Source organism: Salmo salar, chromosome 12 (assembly GCF_965601325.2).
Source record: "Salmo salar chromosome 12, fSalSal1, whole genome shotgun sequence".
Lineage (NCBI taxonomy): Eukaryota > Metazoa > Chordata > Actinopteri > Salmoniformes > Salmonidae > Salmo > Salmo salar.
In genome coordinates, this window is record NC_138302.1 from 17846875 (window position 1) to 17871481 (window position 24607).

Genomic DNA, 24607 nt, shown 5'->3' on the forward strand with positions numbered 1-24607 from the left:
TGTAATGTTGTTGGTCTGTGTAGGTGGATGGTACTGTATGTAATGTTGTTGTTGGTCTGTGTAGGTGGATGGTACTGTATGTAATGTTGTTGTTGGTCTGTGTAGGTGGATGGTACTGTATGTAATGTTGTTGGTCTGTGTAGGTGGATGGTACTGTATGTAATGTTGTTGGTCTGTGTAGGTGGATGGTACTGTATGTAATGTTGTTGTTGGTCTGTGTAGGTGGATGGTACTGTATGTAATGTTGTTGTTGGTCTGTGTAGGTGGATGGTACTGTATGTAATGTTGTTGGTCTGTGTAGGTGGATGGTACTGTATGTAATGTTGTTGTTGGTCTGTGTAGGTGGATGGTACTGTATGTAATGTTGGTCTGTGTAGGTGGATGGTACTGTATGTAATGTTGTTGGTCTGTGTAGGTGGATGGTACTGTATGTGATGTTGTTGGTCTGTGTAGGTGGATGGTACTGTATGTAATGTTGTTGTTGGTCTGTGTAGGTGGATGGTACTGTATGTAATGTTGTTGTTGGTCTGTGTAGGTGGATGGTACTGTATGTAATGTTGGTCTGTGTAGGTGGATGGTACTGTATGTAATGTTGTTGTTGGTCTGTGTAGGTGGATGGTACTGTATGTAATGTTGTTGTTGGTCTGTGTAGGTGGATGGTACTGTATGTAATGTTGTTGGTCTGTGTTGGTGGATGGTACTGTATGTAATGTTGTTGTTGGTCTGTGTAGGTGGATGGTACTGTATGTAATGTTGTTGTTGGTCTGTGTAGGTGGATGGTACTGTATGTGATGTTGTTGGTCTGTGTAGGTGGATGGTACTGTATGTGATGTTGTTGGTCTGTGTAGGTGGATGGTACTGTATGTAATGTTGTTGGTCTGTGTAGGTGGATGGTACTGTATGTAATGTTGTTGGTCTGTGTAGGTGGATGGTACTGTATGTAATGTTGTTGTTGGTCTGTGTAGGTGGATGGTACTGTATGTAATGTTGTTGTTGGTCTGTGTAGGTGGATGGTACTGTATGTAATGTTGTTGTTGGTCTGTGTAGGTGGATGGTACTGTATGTAATGTTGTTGTTGGTCTGTGTAGGTGGATGGTACTGTATGTAATGTTGTTGGTCTGTGTAGGTGGATGGTACTGTATGTAATGTTGTTGTTGGTCTGTGTAGGTGGATGGTACTGTATGTAATGTTGTTGTTGGTCTGTGTAGGTGGATGGTACTGTATGTAATGTTGTTGGTCTGTGTAGGTGGATGGTACTGTATGTAATGTTGTTGTTGGTCTGTGTAGGTGGATGGTACTGTATGTAATGTTGTTGGTCTGTGTAGGTGGATGGTACTGTATGTAATGTTGTTGTTGGTCTGTGTAGGTGGATGGTACTGTATGTAATGTTGTTGTTGGTCTGTGTAGGTGGATGGTACTGTATGTAATGTTGTTGTTGGTCTGTGTAGGTGGATGGTACTGTATGTAATGTTGTTGGTCTGTGTAGGTGGATGGTACTGTATGTGATGTTGTTGTTGGTCTGTGTAGGTGGATGGTACTGTATGTAATGTTGTTGATCTGTGTAGGTGGATGGTACTGTATGTAATGTTGTTGTTGGTCTGTGTAGGTCGATGGTACTGTATGTAATGTTGTTGATCTGTGTAGGTGGATGGTACTGTATGTAATGTTGGTCTGTGTAGGTGGATGGTACTGTATGTAATGTTGTTGTTGGTCTGTGTAGGTGGATGGTACTGTATGTGATGTTGTTGGTCTGTGTAGGTGGATGGTACTGTATGTAATGTTGTTGTTGGTCTGTGTAGGTGGATGGTACTGTATGTAATGTTGTTGTTGGTCTGTGTAGGTGGATGGTACTGTATGTAATGTTGTTGTTGGTCTGTGTAGGTGGATGGTACTGTATGTAATGTTGTTGTTGGTCTGTGTAGGTGGATGGTACTGTATGTAATGTTGTTGTTGGTCTGTGTAGGTGGATGGTACTGTATGTAATGTTGTTGGTCTGTGTAGGTGGATGGTACTGTATGTAATGTTGTTGTTGGTCTGTGTAGGTGGATGGTACTGTATGTAATGTTGTTGGTCTGTGTAGGTGGATGGTACTGTATGTAATGTTGTTGGTCTGTGTAGGTGGATGGTACTGTATGTAATGTTGTTGTTGGTCTGTGTAGGTGGATGGTACTGTATGTAATGTTGGTCTGTGTAGGTGGATGGTACTGTATGTAATGTTGTTGGTCTGTGTAGGTGGATGGTACTGTATGTAATGTTGTTGTTGGTCTGTGTAGGTGGATGGTACTGTATGTAATGTTGGTCTGTGTAGGTGGATGGTACTGTATGTAATGTTGGTCTGTGTAGGTGGATGGTACTGTATGTAATGTTGTTGTTGGTCTGTGTAGGTGGATGGTACTGTATGTAATGTTGTTGTTGGTCTGTGTAGGTGGATGGTACTGTATGTAATGTTGTTGGTCTGTGTAGGTGGATGGTACTGTATGTAATGTTGTTGTTGGTCTGTGTAGGTGGATGGTACTGTATGTAATGTTGGTCTGTGTAGGTGGATGGTACTGTATGTAATGTTGGTCTGTGTAGGTGGATGGTACTGTATGTAATGTTGTTGTTGGTCTGTGTAGGTGGATGCTACTGTATGTAATGTTGGTCTGTGTAGGTGGATGGTACTGTATGTAATGTTGTTGTTGGTCTGTGTAGGTGGATGGTACTGTATGTAATGTTGTTGTTGGTCTGTGTAGGTGGATGGTACTGTATGTAATGTTGTTGGTCTGTGTAGGTGGATGGTACTGTATGTAATGTTGGTCTGTGTAGGTGGATGGTACTGTATGTAATGTTGTTGTTGGTCTGTGTAGGTGGATGGTACTGTATGTAATGTTGGTCTGTGTAGGTGGATGGTACTGTATGTAATGTTGTTGGTCTGTGTAGGTGGATGGTACTGTATGTAATGTTGTTGTTGGTCTGTGTAGGTGGATGGTACTGTATGTAATGTTGTTGTTGGTCTGTGTAGGTGGATGGTACTGTATTTAATGTTGGTCTGTGTAGGTGGATGGTACTGTATGTAATGTTGGTCTGTGTAGGTGGATGGTACTGTATGTAATGTTGTTGTTGGTCTGTGTAGGTGGATGGTACTGTATGTAATGTTGTTGGTCTGTGTAGGTGGATGGTACTGTATGTAATGTTGTTGGTCTGTGTAGGTGGATGGTACTGTATGTAATGTTGTTGGTTCTGTGTAGGTGGATGGTACTGTATGTAATGTTGGTCTGTGTAGGTGGATGGTACTGTATGTAATGTTGTTGGTCTGTGTAGGTGGATGGTACTGTATGTAATGTTGTTGTTGGTCTGTGTAGGTGGATGGTACTGTATGTAATGTTGTTGTTGGTCTGTGTAGGTGGATGGTACTGTATGTAATGTTGTTGGTCTGTGTAGGTGGATGGTACTGTATGTAATGTTGTTGTTGGTCTGTGTAGGTGGATGGTACTGTATGTAATGTTGTTGTTGGTCTGTGTAGGTGGATGGTACTGTATGTAATGTTGTTGGTCTGTGTAGGTGGATGGTACTGTATGTAATGTTGTTGTTGGTCTGTGTAGGTGGATGGTACTGTATGTAATGTTGTTGTTGGTCTGTGTAGGTGGATGGTACTGTATGTAATGTTGTTGTTGGTCTGTGTAGGTGGATGGTACTGTATGTAATGTTGTTGTTGGTCTGTGTAGGTGGATGGTACTGTATGTAATGTTGTTGTTGGTCTGTGTAGGTGGATGGTACTGTATGTAATGTTGTTGTTGGTCTGTGTAGGTGGATGGTACTGTATGTAATGTTGTTGTTGGTCTGTGTAGGTGGATGGTACTGTATGTAATGTTGTTGTTGGTCTGTGTAGGTGGATGGTACTGTATGTAATGTTGTTGTTGGTCTGTGTAGGTGGATGGTACTGTATGTAATGTTGTTGTTGGTCTGTGTAGGTGGATGGTACTGTATGTAATGTTGTTGGTCTGTGTAGGTGGATGGTACTGTATGTAATGTTGTTGGTCTGTGTAGGTGGATGGTACTGTATGTAATGTTGTTGGTCTGTGTAGGTGGATGGTACTGTATGTAATGTTGTTGTTGGTCTGTGTAGGTGGATGGTACTGTATGTAATGTTGTTGTTGGTCTGTGTAGGTGGATGGTACTGTATGTAATGTTGTTGTTGGTCTGTGTATGTGGATGGTACTGTATGTAATGTTGTTGTTGGTCTGTGTAGGTGGATGGTACTGTATGTAATGTTGGTCTGTGTAGGTGGATGGTACTGTATGTAATGTTGGTCTGTGTAGGTGGATGGTACTGTATGTAATGTTGTTGGTCTGTGTAGGTGGATGGTACTGTATGTAATGTTGTTGTTGGTCTGTGTAGGTGGATGGTACTGTATGTAATGTTGTTGTTGGTCTGTGTAGGTGGATGGTACTGTATGTAATGTTGTTGTTGGTCTGTGTAGGTGGATGGTACTGTATGTAATGTTGGTCTGTGTAGGTGGATGGTACTGTATGTAATGTTGGTCTGTGTAGGTGGATGGTACTGTATGTAATGTTGTTGTTGGTCTGTGTAGGTGGATGGTACTGTATGTAATGTTGTTGGTCTGTGTAGGTGGATGGTACTGTATGTAATGTTGTTGTTGGTCTGTGTAGGTGGATGGTACTGTATGTAATGTTGTTGTTGGTCTGTGTAGGTGGATGCTACTGTATGTAATGTTGTTGTTGGTCTGTGTAGGTGGATGGTACTGTATGTAATGTTGTTGTTGGTCTGTGTAGGTGGATGGTACTGTATGTAATGTTGTTGTTGGTCTGTGTAGGTGGATGGTACTGTATGTAATGTTGTTGTTGGTCTGTGTAGGTGGATGGTACTGTATGTAATGTTGTTGTTGGTCTGTGTAGGTGGATGGTACTGTATGTAATGTTGTTGTTGGTCTGTGTAGGTGGATGGTACTGTATGTAATGTTGTTGGTCTGTGTAGGTGGATGGTACTGTATGTAATGTTGTGGTTGGTCTGTGTAGGTGGATGGTACTGTATGCAATGTTGTTGGTCTGTGTAGGTGGATGGTACTGTATGTAATGTTGTTGTTGGTCTGTGTAGGTGGATGGTACTGTATGTAATGTTGTTGTTGGTCTGTGTAGGTGGATGGTACTGTATGTAATGTTGTTGGTCTGTGTAGGTGGATGGTACTGTATGTAATGTTGTTGGTCTGTGTAGGTGGATGGTACTGTATGTAATGTTGTTGGTCTGTGTAGGTGGATGGTACTGTATGTAATGTTGTTGTTGGTCTGTGTAGGTGGATGGTACTGTATGTAATGTTGTTGGTCTGTGTAGGTGGATGGTACTGTATGTAATGTTGTTGGTCTGTGTAGGTGGATGGTACTGTATGTAATCTTGTTGTTGGTCTGTGTAGGTGGATGGTACTGTATGTAATGTTGTTGTTGGTCTGTGTAGGTGGATGGTACTGTATGTAATGTTGTTGGTCTGTGTAGGTGGATGGTACTGTATGTAATGTTGTTGGTCTGTGTAGGTGGATGGTACTGTATGTAATGTTGTTGGTCTGTGTAGGTGGATGGTACTGTATGTAATGTTGTTGTTGGTCTGTGTAGGTGGATGGTACTGTATGTAATGTTGTTGGTCTGTGTAGGTGGATGGTACTGTATGTAATGTTGTTGGTCTGTGTAGGTGGATGGTACTGTATGTAATGTTGTTGTTTGTCTGTGAAGGTGGATGGTACAGTATGTAATGTTGTTGTTGGTCTGTGTAGGTGGATGGTACTGTATGTAATGTTGTTGGTCTGTGTAGGTGGATGGTACTGTATGTAATGTTGGTCTGTGTAGGTGGATGGTACTGTATGTAATGTTGTTGTTGGTCTGTGTAGGTGGATGGTACTGTATGTGATGTTGTTGGTCTGTGTAGGTGGATGGTACTGTATGTAATGTTGTTGTTGGTCTGTGTAGGTGGATGGTACTGTATGTAATGTTGTTGTTGGTCTGTGTAGGTGGATGGTACTGTATGTAATGTTGTTGGTCTGTGTAGGTGGATGGTACTGTATGTAATGTTGTTAGTCTGTGTAGGTGGATGGTACTGTATGTAATGTTGTTGTTGGTCTGTGTAGGTGGATGGTACTGTATGTGATGTTGTTGGTCTGTGTAGGTGGATGGTACTGTATGTAATGTTGTTGGTCTGTGTAGGTGGATGGTACTGTATGTAATGTTGTTGTTGGTCTGTGTAGGTGGATGGTACTGTATGTAATGTTGTTGTTGGTCTGTGAAGGTGGATGGTACTGTATGTAATGTTGTTGTTGGTCTGTGTAGGTGGATGGTACTGTATGTAATGTTGTTGGTCTGTGTAGGTGGATGGTACTGTATGTAATGTTGGTCTGTGTAGGTGGATGGTACTGTATGTAATGTTGTTGTTGGTCTGTGTAGGTGGATGGTACTGTATGTAATGTTGTTGGTCTGTGTAGGTGGATGGTACTGTATGTAATGTTGTTGTTGGTCTGTGTAGGTGGATGGTACTGTATGTAATGTTGGTCTGTGTAGGTAGATGGTACTGTATGTAATGTTGGTCTGTGTAGGTGGATGGTACTGTATGTAATGTTGGTCTGTGTAGGTGGATGGTACTGTATGTAATGTTGTTGTTGGTCTGTGTAGGTGGATGGTACTGTATGTAATGTTGTTGGTCTGTGTAGGTGGATGGTACTGTATGTAATGTTGTTGGTCTGTGTAGGTGGATGGTACTGTATGTAATGTTGTTGGTCTGTGTAGGTGGATGGTACTGTATGTAATGTTGTTGTTGGTCTGTGTAGGTGGATGGTACTGTATGTAATGTTGTTGGTCTGTGTAGGTGGATGGTACTGTATGTAATGTTGTTGGTCTGTGTAGGTGGTGGTACTGTATGTAATGTTGTTGGTCTGTGTAGGTGGATGGTACTGTATGTAATGTTGTTGGTCTGTGTAGGTGGATGGTACTGTATGTAATGTTGTTGGTCTGTGTAGGTGGATGGTACTGTATGTAATGTTGTTGTTGGTCTGTGTAGGTGGATGGTACTGTATGTAATGTTGTTGGTCTGTGTAGGTGGATGGTACTGTATGTGATGTTGGTCTGTGTAGGTGGATGGTACAGTATGTAATGTTGTTGGTCTGTGTAGGTGGATGGTACTGTATGTAATGTTGTTGTTGGTCTGTGTAGGTGGATGGTACTGTATGTAATGTTGGTCTGTGTAGGTGGATGGTACTGTATGTAATGTTGTTGTTGGTCTGTGTAGGTGGATGCTACTGTATGTAATGTTGGTCTGTGTAGGTGGATGGTACTGTATGTAATGTTGTTGTTGGTCTGTGTAGGTGGATGGTACTGTATGTAATGTTGTTGGTCTGTGTAGGTGGATGGTACTGTATGTAATGTTGTTGGTCTGTGTAGGTGGATGGTACTGTATGTAATGTTGTTGGTCTTTGTAGGTGGATGGTACTGTATGTAATGTTGTTGTTGGTCTGTGTAGGTGGATGGTACTGTATGTGATGTTGGTCTGTGTAGGTGGATGGTACTGTATGTAATGTTGTTGGTCTGTGTAGGTGGATGGTACTGTATGTAATGTTGTTGTTGGTCTGTGTAGGTGGATGCTACTGTATGTAATGTTGGTCTGTGTAGGTGGATGGTACTGTATGTAATGTTGGTCTGTGTTGGTGGATGGTACTGTATGTAATGTTGTTGTTGGTCTGTGTAGGTGGATGGTACTGTATGTAATGTTGTTGGTCTGTGTAGGTGGATGGTACTGTATGTAATGTTGTTGGTCTGTGTAGGTGGATGGTACTGTATGTAATGTTGTTGGTCTGTGTAGGTGGATGGTACTGTATGTAATGTTGGTCTGTGTAGGTGGATGGTACTGTATGTAATGTTGTTGGTCTGTGTAGGTGGATGGTACTGTATGTAATGTTGTTGGTCTGTGTAGGTGGATGGTACTGTATGTAATGTTGTTGGTCTGTGTAGGTGGATGGTACTGTATGTGATGTTGGTCTGTGTAGGTGGATGGTACTGCATGTAATGTTGTTGGTCTGTGTAGGTGGATGGTACTGTATGTAATGTTGTTGGTCTGTGTAGGTGGATGCTACTGTATGTAATGTTGTTGGTCTGTGTAGGTGGATGGTACTGTATGTAATGTTGTTGGTCTGTGTAGGTGGATGGTACTGTATGTAATGTTGTTGTTGGTCTGTGTAGGTGGATGGTACTGTATGTAATGTTGGTCTGTGTAGGTGGATGGTACTGTATGTAATGTTGGTCTGTGTAGGTGGATGGTACTGTATGTAATGTTGTTGTTGGTCTGTGTAGGTGGATGGTACTGTATGTAATGTTGTTGGTCTGTGTAGGTGGATGGTACTGTATGTAATGTTGTTGGTCTGTGTAGGTGGTGGTACTGTATGTAATGTTGTTGGTCTGTGTAGGTGGATGGTACTGTATGTAATGTTGTTGTTCTGTGTAGGTGGATGGTACTGTTTCAACAGACAGACTTGTGACACCAGGTACCAGACAATGAGGAGATTCATGAGCTCCCTCAAGTGGCCACGCACCAGAACAGGTCAGCAGTTATAAACACTTAGTACAACTCAAAACATGTTGATTAATGGTAATAGAGAGTAATACTGTTGCTATAACCTATGCTATTGGTGTTCAGAGTCAGACTTCACCAGAACACTTTACAACATGCTTATAACATGTTTATGAACTAGTAATAATAGCTAGTATTAAGTGTTATAACCAGTCAAAAGAAGGCTTATGATTTGTCTGTTCAGGGAGGTGCTGCAAAAACGAATTGACTCTTTAAAAAGCATTGGTTCAGTACAGGCTGTAGAGGAAAAAGATCTCAGGCCATATAAATGTTAGTGTTTCCCATTAATCAGTAGAACTCAGTCAGTCTGTCTGTTTTAGTTACCGAAATTAATCTCACACTCACAAGAACCTCTTTCTTCTCTCTCTCTCTTTCTCTCTCTCTCTCTCTCTCTCTCTCTTCCTCTCTCTTTCTCCCCCTCCCTCCCTCTCTCTCCCCTCCCTCTCTCTCTCCCCTCCATCTCTCTTTCTCCCCCCCCTCTCTCTTCATTTCAGTGGGGCTTTATCTCCCTCACTCCCTCTCTCCCTCTCTCTTCCCTCCATCTCTCTATCCCCCCTCTCTCTTCCCTCCATCTCTCTCTCCCCCTCCATCTCTCTATCCCCCCTCTCTCCCCTCCATCTCTCTCTCCCCCTCCATCTCTCCCCCTCTCTCTCTTCATTTCCATGGGCCTTTATTCCCCTCTCTCTCCCTCCCTCTCCCCCTCCCTCTCTCCCTCCCTCTCTCTCCCCCTTCATCTCCCCCCTCTCTCTTCATTTCCATGGGGCTTTATCTCCCTCTCTCTCTCTCTCTCCCCCCTCTCTCTTCATTTCCATGGGGCTTTATCTCCCTCTATCTCTCCCCCCTCTCTCTCTTCATTTCCACGGGGCTTTATCTCCCTCTCTCTCTCCCCCCCTCTCTTCATTTCAATGGGGCTTTATCTCCCTCTCTCTCCCCTCCCCCTCTCTCTCCCCCCTCTCTCTTTATCCCCCCCTCTTCATCTCCATGGGTCTTTACCCCCCCTTCATCTCCATGGGTCTTTACCCCCCCCCCTTCATCTCCATGGGTCTTTACCCCCCCCCCCCCCCCCCCTTCATCTCCATGGGTCTTTACCCCCCCTCTTCATCTCCATGGGTCTTTACCCCCCCTCTTCATCTCCATGGGTCTTTACCCCCCCCCCTTCATCTCCATGGGTCTTTACTCCCCCCCCTTCATTTCCATGGGGCTTTATCTCCCTCTATCTCTCCCCCCTCTCTCTCTTCATTTCCACGGGGCTTTACCCCCCCCCCCCCCTCTTCATCTCCATGGGTCTTTATCCCCCCCTTCATTTCCATGGGGCTTTATCTCCCTCTCTCTCTCCCCCCCTCTCTTCATTTCCATTGGGCTTTATCTCCCTCTCTCTCTCCCCCCCTCTCTTCATTTCCTTGGGTCTTTATCCCCCCCTCTTCATCTCCATGGGTCTTTACCCCCCCCCCCCCTTCATTTCCATGGGGCTTTATCTCCCTCTATCTCTCCCCCCACTCTCTCTTCATTTCCACGGGGCTTTACCCCCCCCCCTCTTCATCTCCATGGGTCTTTATCCCCCCCTTCATTTCCACGGGGCTTTATCTCCCTCTCTCTCTCCCCCCCTCTCTTCATTTCCATTGGGCTTTATCTCCCTCTCTCTCTCCCCCCCTCTCTTCATTTCCATTGGGCTTTATCTCCCTCTCTCTCTCCCCCCCTCTCTTCATTTCCTTGGGTCTTTATCCCCCCCTCTTCATCTCCATGGGTCTTTACCCCCTCTTCATCTCCATGGGTCTTTACCCCCTCTTCATCTCCATGGGTCTTTACCCCCCCTCTTCATCTCCATGGGTCTTTACCCCCCCTCTTCATCTCCATGGGTCTTTACCCCCCCTCTTCATCTCCATGGGTCTTTACCCCCCCCTTCATCTCCATGGGTCTTTACCCCCCCCTTCATCTGCATGGGTCTTTACTCCCCCCCCTTCATCTGCATGGGTCTTTACTCCCCCCCCTTCATTTCCATGGGGCTTTATCTCCCTCTATCTCTCCCCCCTCTCTCTCTTCATTTCCACGGGGCTTTACCCCCCCCCCCCCCTCTTCATCTCCATGGGTCTTTATCCCCCCCTTCATTTCCACGGGGCTTTATCTCCCTCTCTCTCTCCCCCCCCCTCTTCATTTCCATGGGTTTTTACCCCCCTCCTCTGTGGTTCTCTGTCTCCAGGTACAGGTATTCTGTCTCCTCAGCCAGAGGAGAACCCCTATTGGTGGAATGCCAACATGGTGTAAGAACTCCTATCGCTCTTCTCTCCCTTCTTGCATATGTGTGTTTGTTTATGGTGTTTGTGTGTGAAACGGTTGGTGTTTTTTCTTGTCAGAGTGAGTCAGTAAAGTTGTGCTGCAGCTCTTTACTAAACAACCTCTTCCTCCCTCTGACTGGAAAACTCTGACTGGAAAACTCTGACTGAGTCTCTGTGTGTTATGGTTTCCTCTTTCTCTCTCTCAATTCAATTTCACTGTATGGTGCTTTATTGGCATGGGAAACATATGTTAACATTGCCAAGGCAAGTGAAGTAGATAATTTGTAGATATTAGATAATTAAAGTACATAATTAGATAATTAAATTGTAATTACTTCGCCACTACGGCCTATTTATTGCCTTACCTCCCTTATCTTACCTCATTTGCTCACACTGTGTATAGACTTCTCTACTGTGTTATTGACTGATCGTTTGTTTATTCCATGTGTGAGTTACACATGGGTTGTTGTTTGTGTCGCAATGATTTGCTTGATCTTGGCCAGGTCGCAGTTGTAAATGAGAACTTGTTCTCAACTGGCCTACCTGGTTAAATAAAGGTGAAATAATAAAAAATGTAAAAAGATAATAAACAATAAAAATGAACAGTAAACATTACACTCACAGAAGTTCCAAAATAATAAAGACATTTCAAATGTCATATGTCTGTATACAGTGTTGTAACGATGTGCAAATAGTTAAAGTACAAAAGGGAAAATAAATCAACATAAATATTGGTTGTATTTACAATGGTGTTTGTTCTTCACTGGTTGCCCTTTTCTTGTGGCAACAGGTCACAGACCTTGCTGCTGTGATGGCACACTGTGTTATTTCACCCAGTAGATATGAGAGTTTATCAAAATAGTTTTTTGAATTCTTTGTGTATCTGTGTAATCTGAGGGAAATACGTGTCTCTAATATGGTCATACATTTGGCAGGAGGTTAGGAAGTGCAGCTCAGTTTCCACCAAATTTTCTGGGCAAAGTGTACATAGCCTGTCTTCTCTTGGGAGCCAGGTCTGCCTACGGCAGTCTTTCTCAATAGCAAGGCTATGCTCACTGAGTCTGTACATAGTCAAAGCTTTCCTTATGTTTGGGTCAGTCACTGTGTACTCTCTGTTTAGGGCCAAATAGCATTCTAGTTTGCTCTGTTTTTTTGTTAATTCTTTCCAATGTGTCTTATAATTATCTTTTTGTTATCTCATGATTTGGTTGGGTCTAATTGTGTTGCTGTCCTGGGGCTCTGTGTGGTCTGTTTGTGTTTGTGAACAGAGCCCCAGGACCAGCTTGCTTAGGGAACTCTTCTCCAGGTTCATCTCTCTGTAGGTGATGGCTTTGTTATGAAGACTTGGGAATCGCTTCCTTTTATTAGGTGGTTGTAGAATTTAACGGCTCTTTTCTGGATTTTGATAATTAGCGGGTATCGGCCTAATTCTGCCCTGCATGCATTATTTGGTGTTTTACGTTGTACACGGAGGATATTTTTGCAGAATTCTGCATGCAGAATCTCATTTTGGTGTTTGTCCCATTTGGTGAATTCTTGGTTGGTGAGTGGACCCCAGACCTCACAACCATAAAGGGGAATGGGTTCTATAACTGATTCAAGTATTTTTAGCCAGATCCTAATTGGTATGTCGAATTTTATGTTCCTTTTGATGGCATAGAAGGCCCTTCTTGCCTTGTCTCTCAGATCGTTCACAGCTTTGTGCAAGTTAAGTGTGGCGCTAAAGTGTTTAGGCCAAGGTAGGTACAGTTTTTTGTGTGCTCTAGGGCAACGGTGTCTAGATGGAATTTGTATTTCTGGTCCTGGCAACTGGACCTTTTTTGGAACACCATTATCTTTGTCTTACTGAGATTTACTGTCAGGGTCCAGGTCTGACAAAATCTGGGCAGAAGATCTAGGTGCTGCTGTAGGCCCTCCTTGGTTGGGGACAAAAGCACCAGATCATCAGCAAACAGTAGACATTTAACTTCAGATTCTAGTAGGGTGAGGCCGGGTGCTGCAGACTGTTCTAGTGCCCTCGCCAATTCGTTGATATGTTGAAGAAGGTTGGGCTTAAGCTGCATCCCTGTCTAACCCCACGGCCCTATGGAAAGAAATGTGTGTGTTTTTTTGCCAATTTTAACCGCAGACTTGTTGTTTGTGTACATGGATTTTATAATGTTGTATGTTTTTCCCCCAACACCACTTAACAACAATTTGTATAGCAGACCCTCATGCCAAATTGAGTCAAAAGCTTTTTGGAAATCAACAAAGCATGAGGATCTCTCTCTCTCTCCCCTCTCTCTCTCTCTAGGTTCATCCCATACTGCTCTAGTGATGCCTGGAGTGGAGCCTCAGCAAAGACTGACCAAAGTAGGGAACATCAGTTCAGTGTATAGTCACTCCTTAGGGAATAGGATGCCACTTTGGAAAAACACTATGCATTTTATTTCAAATAATTCAAGACATTTAAGTGATAATTCCTGATTATGCCTGTCAGTTGGGTTGCCAGAGACGCGACCCATTCGTTCGTTCTATCAGTTGGGTTGCCAGAGATGTGACCCATTCGTTCGTTCTATCAGTTGGGTTGCCAGAGACGCGACCCATTCGTTCGTTCTATCAGTTGGGTTGCCAGAGACGCGACCCATTCGTTGGTTCTAAATGTTCTATTGCCATACTGGCTGGTAACGTTCCGATCCCTTGCTTGCTAGCTAGCCAACTACATTTATTTGAATACATCCACAACAATGAGCTAATCTGGCGCGATTTCACCTGACATAGAAAATGTGCTCTCTCGCCAGGACACTGTTCTTCAGAGGAGCTAGCCAACAACACAGCTAACACAATCACTTCAAACTGAACCTGGAAAGACTGCAAACTAGCTGCACTTTGTTTGAACTGTTTTCTATTGACATTTTTTTGTACATATACACCAAAAAATATGCTGATTCATTATTTCGACTGGCTGAGAAAAGCTTCCAGCCTGACTCATCCCAAAACGTTCATTACTACGCGACAGCTGGAGATCGAATTTGAATATTGAAACAATGTTGCAAATGTCGGAGAGACAGACAGCAAGGTTTGATGAAGTTTATAAATTGCCTGGCTGGGCTGATGAGACAGTGGATTGTGCAGTCAGATGGAACAGAGTAAATAGGCATTTGAACATCATAGATTTAGCTGGTGGTAACTTGTGGAATAGACACTGGCTAGAATGCGGTTTTAACCAATCAGCATTTAGGATTAGACCCACCGGTTGTATAACAAGCTATCAATCAATGTGTCTACTGTGCCTGTCTTCATGTTGTGTGTATGTTTCTCTCTGTGTAGGTGACTATGCGTTCATGGGCTCAGTGATCATTATGGAGGTAGTTAATGAGCTGCTTACTAAAGGACTGGACAGCGCTAAGATCCTGCTACTGGCTGGGAGCAGGTCAGTACACTGTGTGTGTGTCTGATAAAATCACCACAGTCTCAAACCTTTTTACTTTACTTACTTTTTTTGGACATCCGTCTGTTTCTCCCTCAATCTGTCCCTCTGGCCTCTCCAGCTCTCCTTATTTCCCTCTCTCTGGATTACGGAATGTTTTTTCTCTCTCTCTCTCTCTCTCTCTCTCTCTCTCTCGCTACCCCCCCCCCCCCAGTGCGGGGGGTACAGGTGTACTACTGAACGTGGACCGTGTGGCGGAGCACCTGGAGTCCCGGGGACACGGGGAGATTCAGGTCCGGGGTCTGGCTGACTCTGGCTGGTTCCTGGATAACAAGCAGTACAGATCTACAGACTGTCACAGCATCATCAGCTGTGACCCTACTGAGGCTATCAGGAGAGGAATCAGGTGAGAGAGGGAAGGAGAGAGGGAAGGAGGGAGAGAGAGAGAAGGAAGGAAGGAAGGAAGGAAGGAAGGAAGGAAGGAAGGAAGGAAGGAAGGAAGGAAGGAGGGAGGGAGGGAGAGAAGGAGGGAGAGAGAAGGAGGGAGGGAGGGGAGAGAGGGAAGGAGGGGAGGGAGAGAGAGAGAAGGAGGGAGGGAGAGATGAGGGGGAGAGGGAGGTAGAGGGAGAGACAACGAGTGACCATACGAGTGACAACTGTGACTATACTTCCTGTTTCCTGTCTAGGTACTGGGGTAGTGTGGTGCCAGAGAGCTGCAGACAGACTCACATAGGAGAGGAGTGGAACTGCTTCTTCGGATATAAAGTCTACCCCACGCTCAAGAGTAAGAGAGTGTTTCTAGTACTCTCTCCCTCTCTCTCTCTGTGTCTCTGTCTCTCTCCCTCTCTCTCCCTCCCTCTTTCTTTCTCTCTCTCTCCCTCTCTCTGTCTCTCTCTAGCACTCTCTCTTTCTCTCCAGGTCCAGTGTTATTTGATGAGGCCCCCCTCTCTCTCTTCCCGCCTCCCCCTCCCTCTCTCCCCCTCCCTCCCTCCTCCCTCTCTCCCCTCCCGCCGCCTCCCCCCCTCTAACCCCTCTCTCTCTCTCCAGGTCCAGTGTTATTTGATGAGGCCTATTTGATGAGGCCCCCCTCTCTCTCTTCCTCCCCCCTTCCCGCCTCCCCTTCCCGCCTCCCCCTCCCTCCCTCCTCCCTCTCTCACCTCCCACCGCCTCCCCCCCTCTAACCCCTCTCTCTCTCTCCAGGTCCAGTGTTTGTGGTCCAGTGGTTATTTGATGAGGCCCAGTTAACAGTAGATAACATCCACCTGACTGGTCATCCGGTCCACGAGGGACAATGGAGATACATACAGAATTTGGGCAACGAGCTGAGGAACACACTCAAAGACGTCCCGTAAGACACACACACACACACACACACACACATTGGATAGTACACACAGACACACACACACAATAATGTACAAACACACATACATACCATAACTTCCTGTTTTATTCCCTAAAGAATGTTAACATTTTATGTTATGTGGAATGTTAACTCTCCTCTGATCACGTTGATTGATCTGTCTGTTCTGACTGCCAGGGCCCTGTTTGCTCCAGCCTGCCTATCCCATGAGGTCATCACCAGGAAGTGAGTGAACAGTCACTGATCATAACTGGGTCTTAGATTAGACATATCATAACTGGGTCTTAGTTTAGACATATCATAACTGGGTCTTAGCTTAGACATATCATAACTGGGTCTCAGTTTAGACATATCATAACTGGGTCTCAGATTAGACATATCATAACTGGGTCTCAGCTTAGACATATCATAACTGGGTCTCAGCTTAGACATATCATAACTGGGTCTTAGCTTAGACATATCATAACTGGGTCTCAGCTTAGACATATCATAACTGGGTCTCAGTTTAGACATATCATAACTGGGTCTCAGCTTACACATATCATAACTGGGTCTCAGATTAGACATATCATAACTGGGTCTCAGCTTAGACATATCATAACTGGGTCTCAGCTTACACATATCATAACTGGGTCTCAGATTAGACATATCATAACTGGGTCTCAGATTAGACATATCATAACTGGGTCTCAGATTAGACATATCATAACTGGGTCTTAGATTAGACATATCATAACTGGGTCTCAGATTAGACATATCATAACTGGGTCTTAGATTAGACATATCATAACTGGGTCTTAGATTAGACATATCATAACTGGGTCTCAGATTAGACATATCATAACTGGGTCTCAGATTAGACATATCATAACTGGGTCTCAGATTAGACATATCATAACTGGGTCTCAGATTAGACATATCATAACCTTAACTTGGAGCTTTGCAAAAAAATGAGTGACTTGACCGGTACCTCTCCCATTTCTAACCTCCTTTCCGCTCCTCCCCCTGTTACCATAGTTACTGGATGGACATCCAAGTCAAAGGAACCTCCCTCCCCAGAGCCCTACACTGCTGGGACCGTGGTCTCCACGACAACAACCTCCACCAAAGATCCTCCAACAACAACACCCATAGCAACAATCCTAACCCCACCCCCAACAAGGCTCTGCCCCCAGCTTCGCCTCCAAGGGGCTGTCCTCTGCGTCTGATTGACAGCTGCCCCTGGCCTCACTGTAATCCCACCTGTCCCACTATAAGGGATCAGACCACCGGACAGGAAATGAGCGTGATCCAGTTCCTGAAACACATGGGGTTTGATGTTGCCAAGATGGCCCAGCAACAGGGCATGGACGCAGGGAAACTGCTGGGGATGCTGAATAACGGGAACTGAGCAGGGAGAGACTCACACAGGTAGCTGCAAGGAAACGCACATACACACACACTCTGACACAGCAGGGCATGGACCAAAGAACGCTTTGGTGGAGATGAACGGAACTCAATGCAACAACAGAATAGAAACAGAACTGAACTCTAAGCAACAGGACTGAACGAAACTGAGCAAACCCCAAAAGCAACAGAACTGAGCAGAAAAAGTTGCTGTGCTAAACTGAACTGGACTCAATGGATCTGAATTCAGAACTTTGACTTGGTGCAACTCAAAACACCTCAACTCTGAACGCAGCTTGAATACTGTCTGCAACGGGACAAAACTCGACTTAACTCAACTGGATAATAACTCATTTTTAGTTATTAGAACACAACAACGGAACTGCTAAGTTTGAGTTCAAACAACTGAACAATGCTTTACTCAACAATGCTGAACTCAACTCAACCAAACCTGAACAGAACTAAACTATACTGAAATAATTATTCGGGTGTGAAAAGACATACATAAATGGAACGTCATCTGTTTTAAGGATACTATCCCAAATGGCATTAGATTCCCCCATAGGGCTCTGGTCAAAACTAGTGCACTATATTGTGAATAGAGTGCCATTTGGAACACAATCTGTTCGTTTTAAAGTAAATAAGACAACGGACTTGTGGATTTTGAAAATATATATATGCATAGATGTAGAAGTTGTGTATGTATATGAAGTGGAATCCTCAGACTGTAATGACTTGATAGACTTCAATTATAATTTTGATCAATGCTACAGAAGATACAGAATCAAGCTTCTGATATGGAAGGCACTGGATTATAGCGAGCCCCTCATAGGCTACGTTTACACGGGCAGCCTAATTCTGATCTATTTCCACTAATTGGTCTTCTAACCAATCAGATCAGGGTCTTTTACCAATAATTGGGCAAAATACCAGAATTGGGCTGCCTGTGTAAACACAGCCATAGTAACAGGGTTCACTAGAACTGATTGATTAGAATTGTCTCTAACGACCACATAGCCTACTGCCACATCTGAACTCACCAGCAGAGATGGATGGAGACTGCCACACCTAAACATAGGCTACTAACAGAGTGAGAGATGGATGGAGACTGCCACACCTAAACATAGGCTACTAACAGAGTGAGAGATGGATGGAGACTGCCACACCTAAACATAGGCTACTAACAGAGTGAGAGATGGATGGAGACTGCCACACCTAAACATAGGCTACTAACAGAGTGAGAGATGGATGGAGACTGCCACACCTAAACATAGGCTACTAACAGAGTGAGAGATGGATGGAGACTGCCACACCTAAACATAGGCTACTAGCAGAGTGAGAGATGGATGGCTGATACAGTATGTGGGGAATGTCTGGATGGATGGCTGATACAGTATGTGGGGAATGTCTGGATGGATGGCTGATACAGTATGTGGGGAATGTCTGGAAGGATGTCTGATACAGTATGTGGGCAATGGGAGAGATGTCTGGATGGATGGCTGATACAGTATGTGGGGAATGTCTGGATGGATGGCTGATACAGTATGTGGGGAATGTCTGGATGGATGGCTGATACAGTATGTGGGGAATGGGAGAGCTGTCTGGATGGATGTCTGATACAGTATGTGGGGAATGGGAGAGCTGTCTGGATGGATGGCTGATACAGTATGTGGGGAATGGGAGAGCTGTCTGGATGGATGTCTGATACAGTATGTGGGGAATGGGAGAGCTGTCTGGATGGATGTCTGATACAGTATGTGGGGAATGGGAGAGCTGTCTGGATGGATGTCTGATACAGTATGTGGGGAATGTCTGGATGGATGGCTGATACAGTATGTGGGGAATGGGAGAGCTGTCTGGATGGATGGCTGATACAGTATGTGGGGAATGGGAGAGCTGTCTGGATGGATGGTTGATACAGTATGTGGGGAATGTCTGGATGGATGGCTGATACAGTATGTGGGGAATGGGAGAGCTGTCTGGATGGATGGTTGATACAGTATGTGGGGAATGTCTGGATGGATGGCTGATACAGTATGTGGGGAATGGGAGAGCTGTCTGGATGGATGTCTGATACAGTATGTGGGGAATGGGAGAGCTGTCTGGATGGATGGCTGATACAGTATGTGGGGAATGGGAGAGCTGTCTGGATGGATGGCTGATACAGTATGTGGGGAATGGGAGAGCTGTCTGGATGGATGGCTGATACAGTATGTGGGGAATGTCTGGATGGATGGCTGATACAGTATGTGGGGAATGTCTGGATGGATGGCTGATACAGTATGTGGGGAATGTCTGGATGGATGTCTGATACAGTATGTGGGGAATGGGAGAGATGTCTGGATGGATGTCTGATACAGTATGTGGGGAATGGGAGAGATGTCTGGATGGATGGCTGATACAGTATGTGGGGAATGGGAGAGATGTCTGGATGGATGTCTGATACAGTATGTGGGGAATGGGAGAGATGTCTGGATGGATGTCTGATACAGTATGTGGGGAATGGGAGAGATGTCTGGATGGATGGCTGATACAGTATGTGGGGAATGGGAGAGCTGTCTGGATGGATGGCTGATACAGTATGTGGGGAATGGGAGAGCTGTCTGGATGGATGGCTGATACAGTATGTGGGGAATGGGAGAGATGTCTGGATGGATGGCTGATACAGTATGTGGGGAATGGGAGAGCTGTCTGGATGGATGGTTGATACAGTATGTGGGGAATGGGAGAGCTGTCTGGATGGATGGCTGATACAGTATGTGGGGAATGGGAGAGCTGTCTGGATGGATGTCTGATACAGTATGTGGGGAATGGGAGAGATGTCTGGATGGATGGCTGATACAGTATGTGGGGAATGGGAGAGATGTCTGGATGGATGGCTGATACAGTATGTGGGGAATGGGAGAGATTTATGATATGGCGCTCTCTACTGGACATTTTGAGAATTACAAACATTTGTATTCTTGCTGCTTCCAACTCTCCCTGGGTAAATAATACTGACTGGTGCTTTTAGCCACATATGCTTTTATACAAAGATAATAATGGGTTATATTATACAAGGATAATAATGGGTTATATTATACAAGGATAATAATGGGTTATATTTTACAAGGATAATAATGGGTTATATTATACAAGGATAATAATGGGTTATATTTTACAAGGATAATAATGGGTTATATTTTACAAGGATAATAATGGGTTATACTTTAATATCTCTAAAAGGTTATGTGATTAACTGTTTGAACTCAACGAAGGGTTGCACATTTTCGGTAACTTTCACAAAATGTTCCTGAAATCCCGGTTGGAAGTTTCCTGGAATCAGGAGGGAATAAACAGAGAATCTGGGAATCATCCAACCAGGATTTCTGGAAAACCTGGGAATTTTGCAACCCTAAACTCAAGCTACTTAGGAGTTGATATTTATTGGATTAGGTGTATCATGTATGTGTGCTATTCTACTTCATATTTATTAGGTGTATCATGTATGTGTGCTATTCTACTTCATATTTATTAGGTGTATCATGTATGTGTGCTATTCTACTTCATATTTATTAGGTGTATCATGTATGTGTGCTATTCTACTTCATATTTTATTAGGTGTATCATGTATGTGTGCTATTCTACTTCATATTTATTAGGTGTATCATGTATGTGTGCTATTCTACTTCATATTTATTAGGTGTATCATGTATGTGCTATTCTACTTCATATTTATTAGGTGTATCATGTATGTGCTATTACGGCAGGAAAGTGACTCTTTGGAAATTGTCAATATATTTAGCTCTTTTTATGGTGCTGATTGCATGTCTGTAATACATTATAATTGTGTTAAATAATAGAAAGATGTATTTTTTCAATGATTTCTATTAGATTTCTCCACTGAAAAGTACAAGTGCGAAGTGTAGCATAACCACTAGGTACACATCAGATAAGCAAATACACACACAAATATAGTAAAACATTTAATTATGTATAAAGTATACAAACAATAAAACAACTTAAAAACAAAAAGAGACATTCAAATAACGTACTGTTCCAGTGGTTGATCTTCTAAGACCATTTCCTGTTTGAACGAACCAATCAGATCGCCCGATACTAAGAGGTGGATTCCTCCTACAGACACAGTAAACATAGGATGCGTCCCAAAAGGTACCCTATTCTCTACATAGTGCACTACTTATGACCAGCGCCCTATAAAGTTGTGCACTATGTAGGGAAGAGTGGCATTTCAGAAGCAGAGATGAGACTGACCACCAATTAACATAAAAACATATCAAAATCATTTTATATCACAAACGGAAAGAAATAACCTATTTGTTCACAGCTGGTATGAAAGGGTTGTTGACAAAATACCAGTTCATACAATAAAAGCATTAAAGTAATAAAAAATAAAAAATTCACACTATTTACAATTAAAAAATACAAATCCTATATTTCACAGAATTCCCCCTGCTTAACAATGCCACTGTTTAAATCCTTTGTGTCAGCAGCTTATTGTCATTTCATCTGTTCCCTATTCAAAGTTGTGAGAAAAAAAAGATTGTTTCCAAAAAGCGCATTCCGTTCTGTGTCCCTACAAGCACACCGTATCCCAGTCTCGTTTCCTCACCTCTTCACCCCTACATCCTCTCTCAGGACCAGGGGTTCCAATCCAAGTTAAAAAAGGACAAAGATCATTGGCTGAAAGTATTGAGCTTCGATAAACAATTGTTTTGTGACAGTGGCATGTCCTTTCATTTTATATGAAGAACAAACAGTAAGGTGTAGCCTATGTCTTGGCCATAGTAAGTTCATATAAACTCAGTGGTATTTTCCTATGTAGCCTAGTTACAGTAAGGTGTAGCCTATGTCTTGGCCATAGTAAGTTCATATAAACTCAGTGGTATTTTCCTATGTAGCCTAGTTACAGTAAGGTGTAGCCTATGGCTTGGCCTTAGTAAGATCCTATAAAGACAGTGGTCTTTCCCTATGAGGTGTAGCCTGTTATTAGAAGAGGGAAAACCTGCTTTGTCCCATTCCCAATCCTATTCCCAATCCTTATATGGACCTGATTCCTGGGAAAGAGTGTGGATCCTATCAGAATCACGCTTTGGCGTATGTGGGATTTGTTATTGTAAACAAGTAAATTCCTTAATAGTCCCAGTCCCAACTCAGCCTCCTGGGAAAGAGGATATCCTATGAGAATAGTTTTTCAGTTGAAGAATTCCTTAACAACTCTTCCTAGAGACAGGAGAGGAGAGCTACATCCAGTTTGTGTCCATTCAGGACATTTTCCAAAGCTATTCAGAGATTTTCTGAGATATTCCCTCCACTGAGAAGGGAGAGAATGCCGTTTCAGTAGTTGGAATGCTAGCTGTTGGAATCCTGGGAAGAGGACAGGAGAAAATGGTCAGAAATGTGAGCCAGGAAAAATTGGGAACAAAAGAATGCATGCAGCCACGCACACACACTCTCCCTCCTTCATACACATACTCTCCCCATTCTCTCCCATTCTCTCTCTCTCTCTCTCTCTCTCTCTCTCTCTCTCTCTCTCCTCCTCTCTCTCCTCTCTCTCTCTCTCTCTCCTCCTCTCTCTCTCTCTCCTCTCTTCTCTCTCTCTCTCTCTCTCTCTCTCTCTCTCTCTCTCTCTCATACACACACCTGACTGGTGAGTCTGCGAGGGGAGAGGGGTCGTTTCTGCTGGTGGATGGCCTGGAGACGAGTGATCAGGAACTTCTTATCCTCCCCCTCCTAGAGACACAACACTCTATTAACACAGTGTTAGAACACTCTATTAACACAGTGTTAGAACACTCTATTAACACAGTGTTAGAACACTCTATTAACACAGTGTTAGAACACTCTATTAACACAGTGTTAGAACACTCTATTAACACAGTGTTAGAACACTCTATTAACACAGTGTTAGAACACTCTATTAACACATTATACACAGTGTTAAAACACTCCATTAACAGTGTTAGAATACTCCATTACTCCATTATACACAGTGTTAGAACACTCCATTAACACATTGTACACAGTGTTAGAACACTCCATTAACACATTGTACACAGTGTTAGAACACGCCATTATACACAGTATTAAAACACTCCATTATACACAGTGTTAGAACACTCCATTAACACATTATAAACACAGTGTTAGAATACTCCATTATACACAGTGTTAAAACACTCCATTATACACAGTGTTAGAATACTCCATTATACACAGTGTTAAAACACTCCATTATACAGTGTTAGAACACTCCATTATACACAGTGTTAGAACACTCCATTATACACAGTGTTAGAACACTCCATTATACACAGTGTTAAAACACTCCATTATACACAGTGTTAGAACACTCCATTAACACATTGTACACAGTGTTAGAACACTCCATTAACACATTGTACACAGTGTTAGAACACTCCATTAACACATTGTACACAGTGTTAGAACACTCCATTAACACATTGTACACAGTGTTAGAACACTCCATTAACACATTGTACACAGTGTTAGAACACTCCATTAACACATTGTACAGTGTTAGAACACTCCATTAACACATTGTACACAGTGTTAGAACACTCCATTAACACATTGTACACAGTGTTAGAACACTCCATTAACACATTGTACACAGTGTTAGAACACTCCATGACAAGTTAAGTGCTTGTATACACAGAGTGTTGAACGTACATTTTCTACATTGACATTTTAGTCATTTAGCAGACGCTCTGATCCAGAGAGACTTACAGTTAGTGAGTCATTTAGCAGACGCTCTGATCCAGAGAGACTTACAGTTAGTGAGTCATTTAGCAGACGCTCTGATCCAGAGAGACTTACAGTTAGTGAGTCATTTAGCAGACGCTCTGATCCAGAGAGACTTACAGTTAGTGAGTCATTTAGCAGACGCTCTGATCCAGAGAGACTTACAGTTAGTGAATCATTTAGCAGACGCTCTGATCCAGAGAGACTTACAGTTAGTGAGTCATTTAGCAGACGCTCTGATCCAGAGAGACTTACAGTTAGTGAGTCATTTAGCAGACGCTCTGATCCAGAGAGACTTACAGTTAGTGAGTCATTTAGCAGACGCTCTGATACAGAGAGACTTACAGTTAGTGAGTCATTTAGCAGACGCTCTGATCCAGAGAGACTTACAGTTAGTGAATCATTTAGCAGACGCTCTGATCCAGAGAGACTTACAGTTAGTGAGTCATTTAGCAGACGCTCTGATCCAGAGAGACTTACAGTTAGTGAGTCATTTAGCAGACACTCTGATCCAGAGAGACTTACAGTTAGTGAGTCATTTAGCAGACGCTCTGATCCAGAGAGACTTACAGTTAGTGAGTCATTTAGCAGACGCTCTGATCCAGAGAGACTTACAGTTAGTGAGTCATTTAGCAGACGCTCTGATCCAGAGAGACTTACAGTTAGTGAGTCATTTAGCAGACGCTCTGATCCAGAGAGACTTACAGTTAGTGAGTCATTTAGCAGACGCTCTGATCCAGAGAGACTTACAGTTAGTGAGTCATTTAGCAGACGCTCTGATCCAGAGAGACTTACAGTTAGTGAGTCATTTAG

At 43.4% G+C, this 24607-nt stretch overlaps 2 protein-coding genes across 4 annotated transcripts in view; one reads left to right on the plus strand and one right to left on the minus strand.

Annotated features, from left to right (window-relative positions):
- Positions 1-20964, plus strand: part of LOC123725432 (palmitoleoyl-protein carboxylesterase notum1a-like) — a 31521-nt gene extending 10557 nt beyond the window's left edge. The window contains exons 3-11 of the mRNA XM_045690889.2: positions 8473-8568; positions 10796-10856; positions 13165-13223; positions 14181-14283; positions 14495-14686; positions 14967-15064; positions 15481-15628; positions 15821-15868; positions 16661-20964. Coding sequence (XP_045546845.2) covers positions 8473-8568; positions 10796-10856; positions 13165-13223; positions 14181-14283; positions 14495-14686; positions 14967-15064; positions 15481-15628; positions 15821-15868; positions 16661-17033 — 1178 coding nt within the window. The 3' untranslated portion in view covers positions 17034-20964. The remainder of the gene's footprint in view (positions 1-8472; positions 8569-10795; positions 10857-13164; positions 13224-14180; positions 14284-14494; positions 14687-14966; positions 15065-15480; positions 15629-15820; positions 15869-16660) is intronic.
- Positions 20965-20981: 17 nt separating this feature from the next.
- The window catches only part of LOC106564366 (transmembrane channel-like protein 6), a 48009-nt gene continuing 44383 nt past the window's right edge, over positions 20982-24607 (minus strand). For all 3 annotated transcript variants that reach the window (XM_082958655.1, XM_082958656.1, XM_082958657.1), the window contains exons 21-22: positions 22673-22762; positions 20982-22396 (exon numbers count right to left, since the gene is read on the minus strand). In XM_082958655.1, coding sequence (XP_082814781.1) covers positions 22382-22396; positions 22673-22762 — 105 coding nt within the window. In that variant the 3' untranslated portion in view covers positions 20982-22381. The remainder of the gene's footprint in view (positions 22397-22672; positions 22763-24607) is intronic.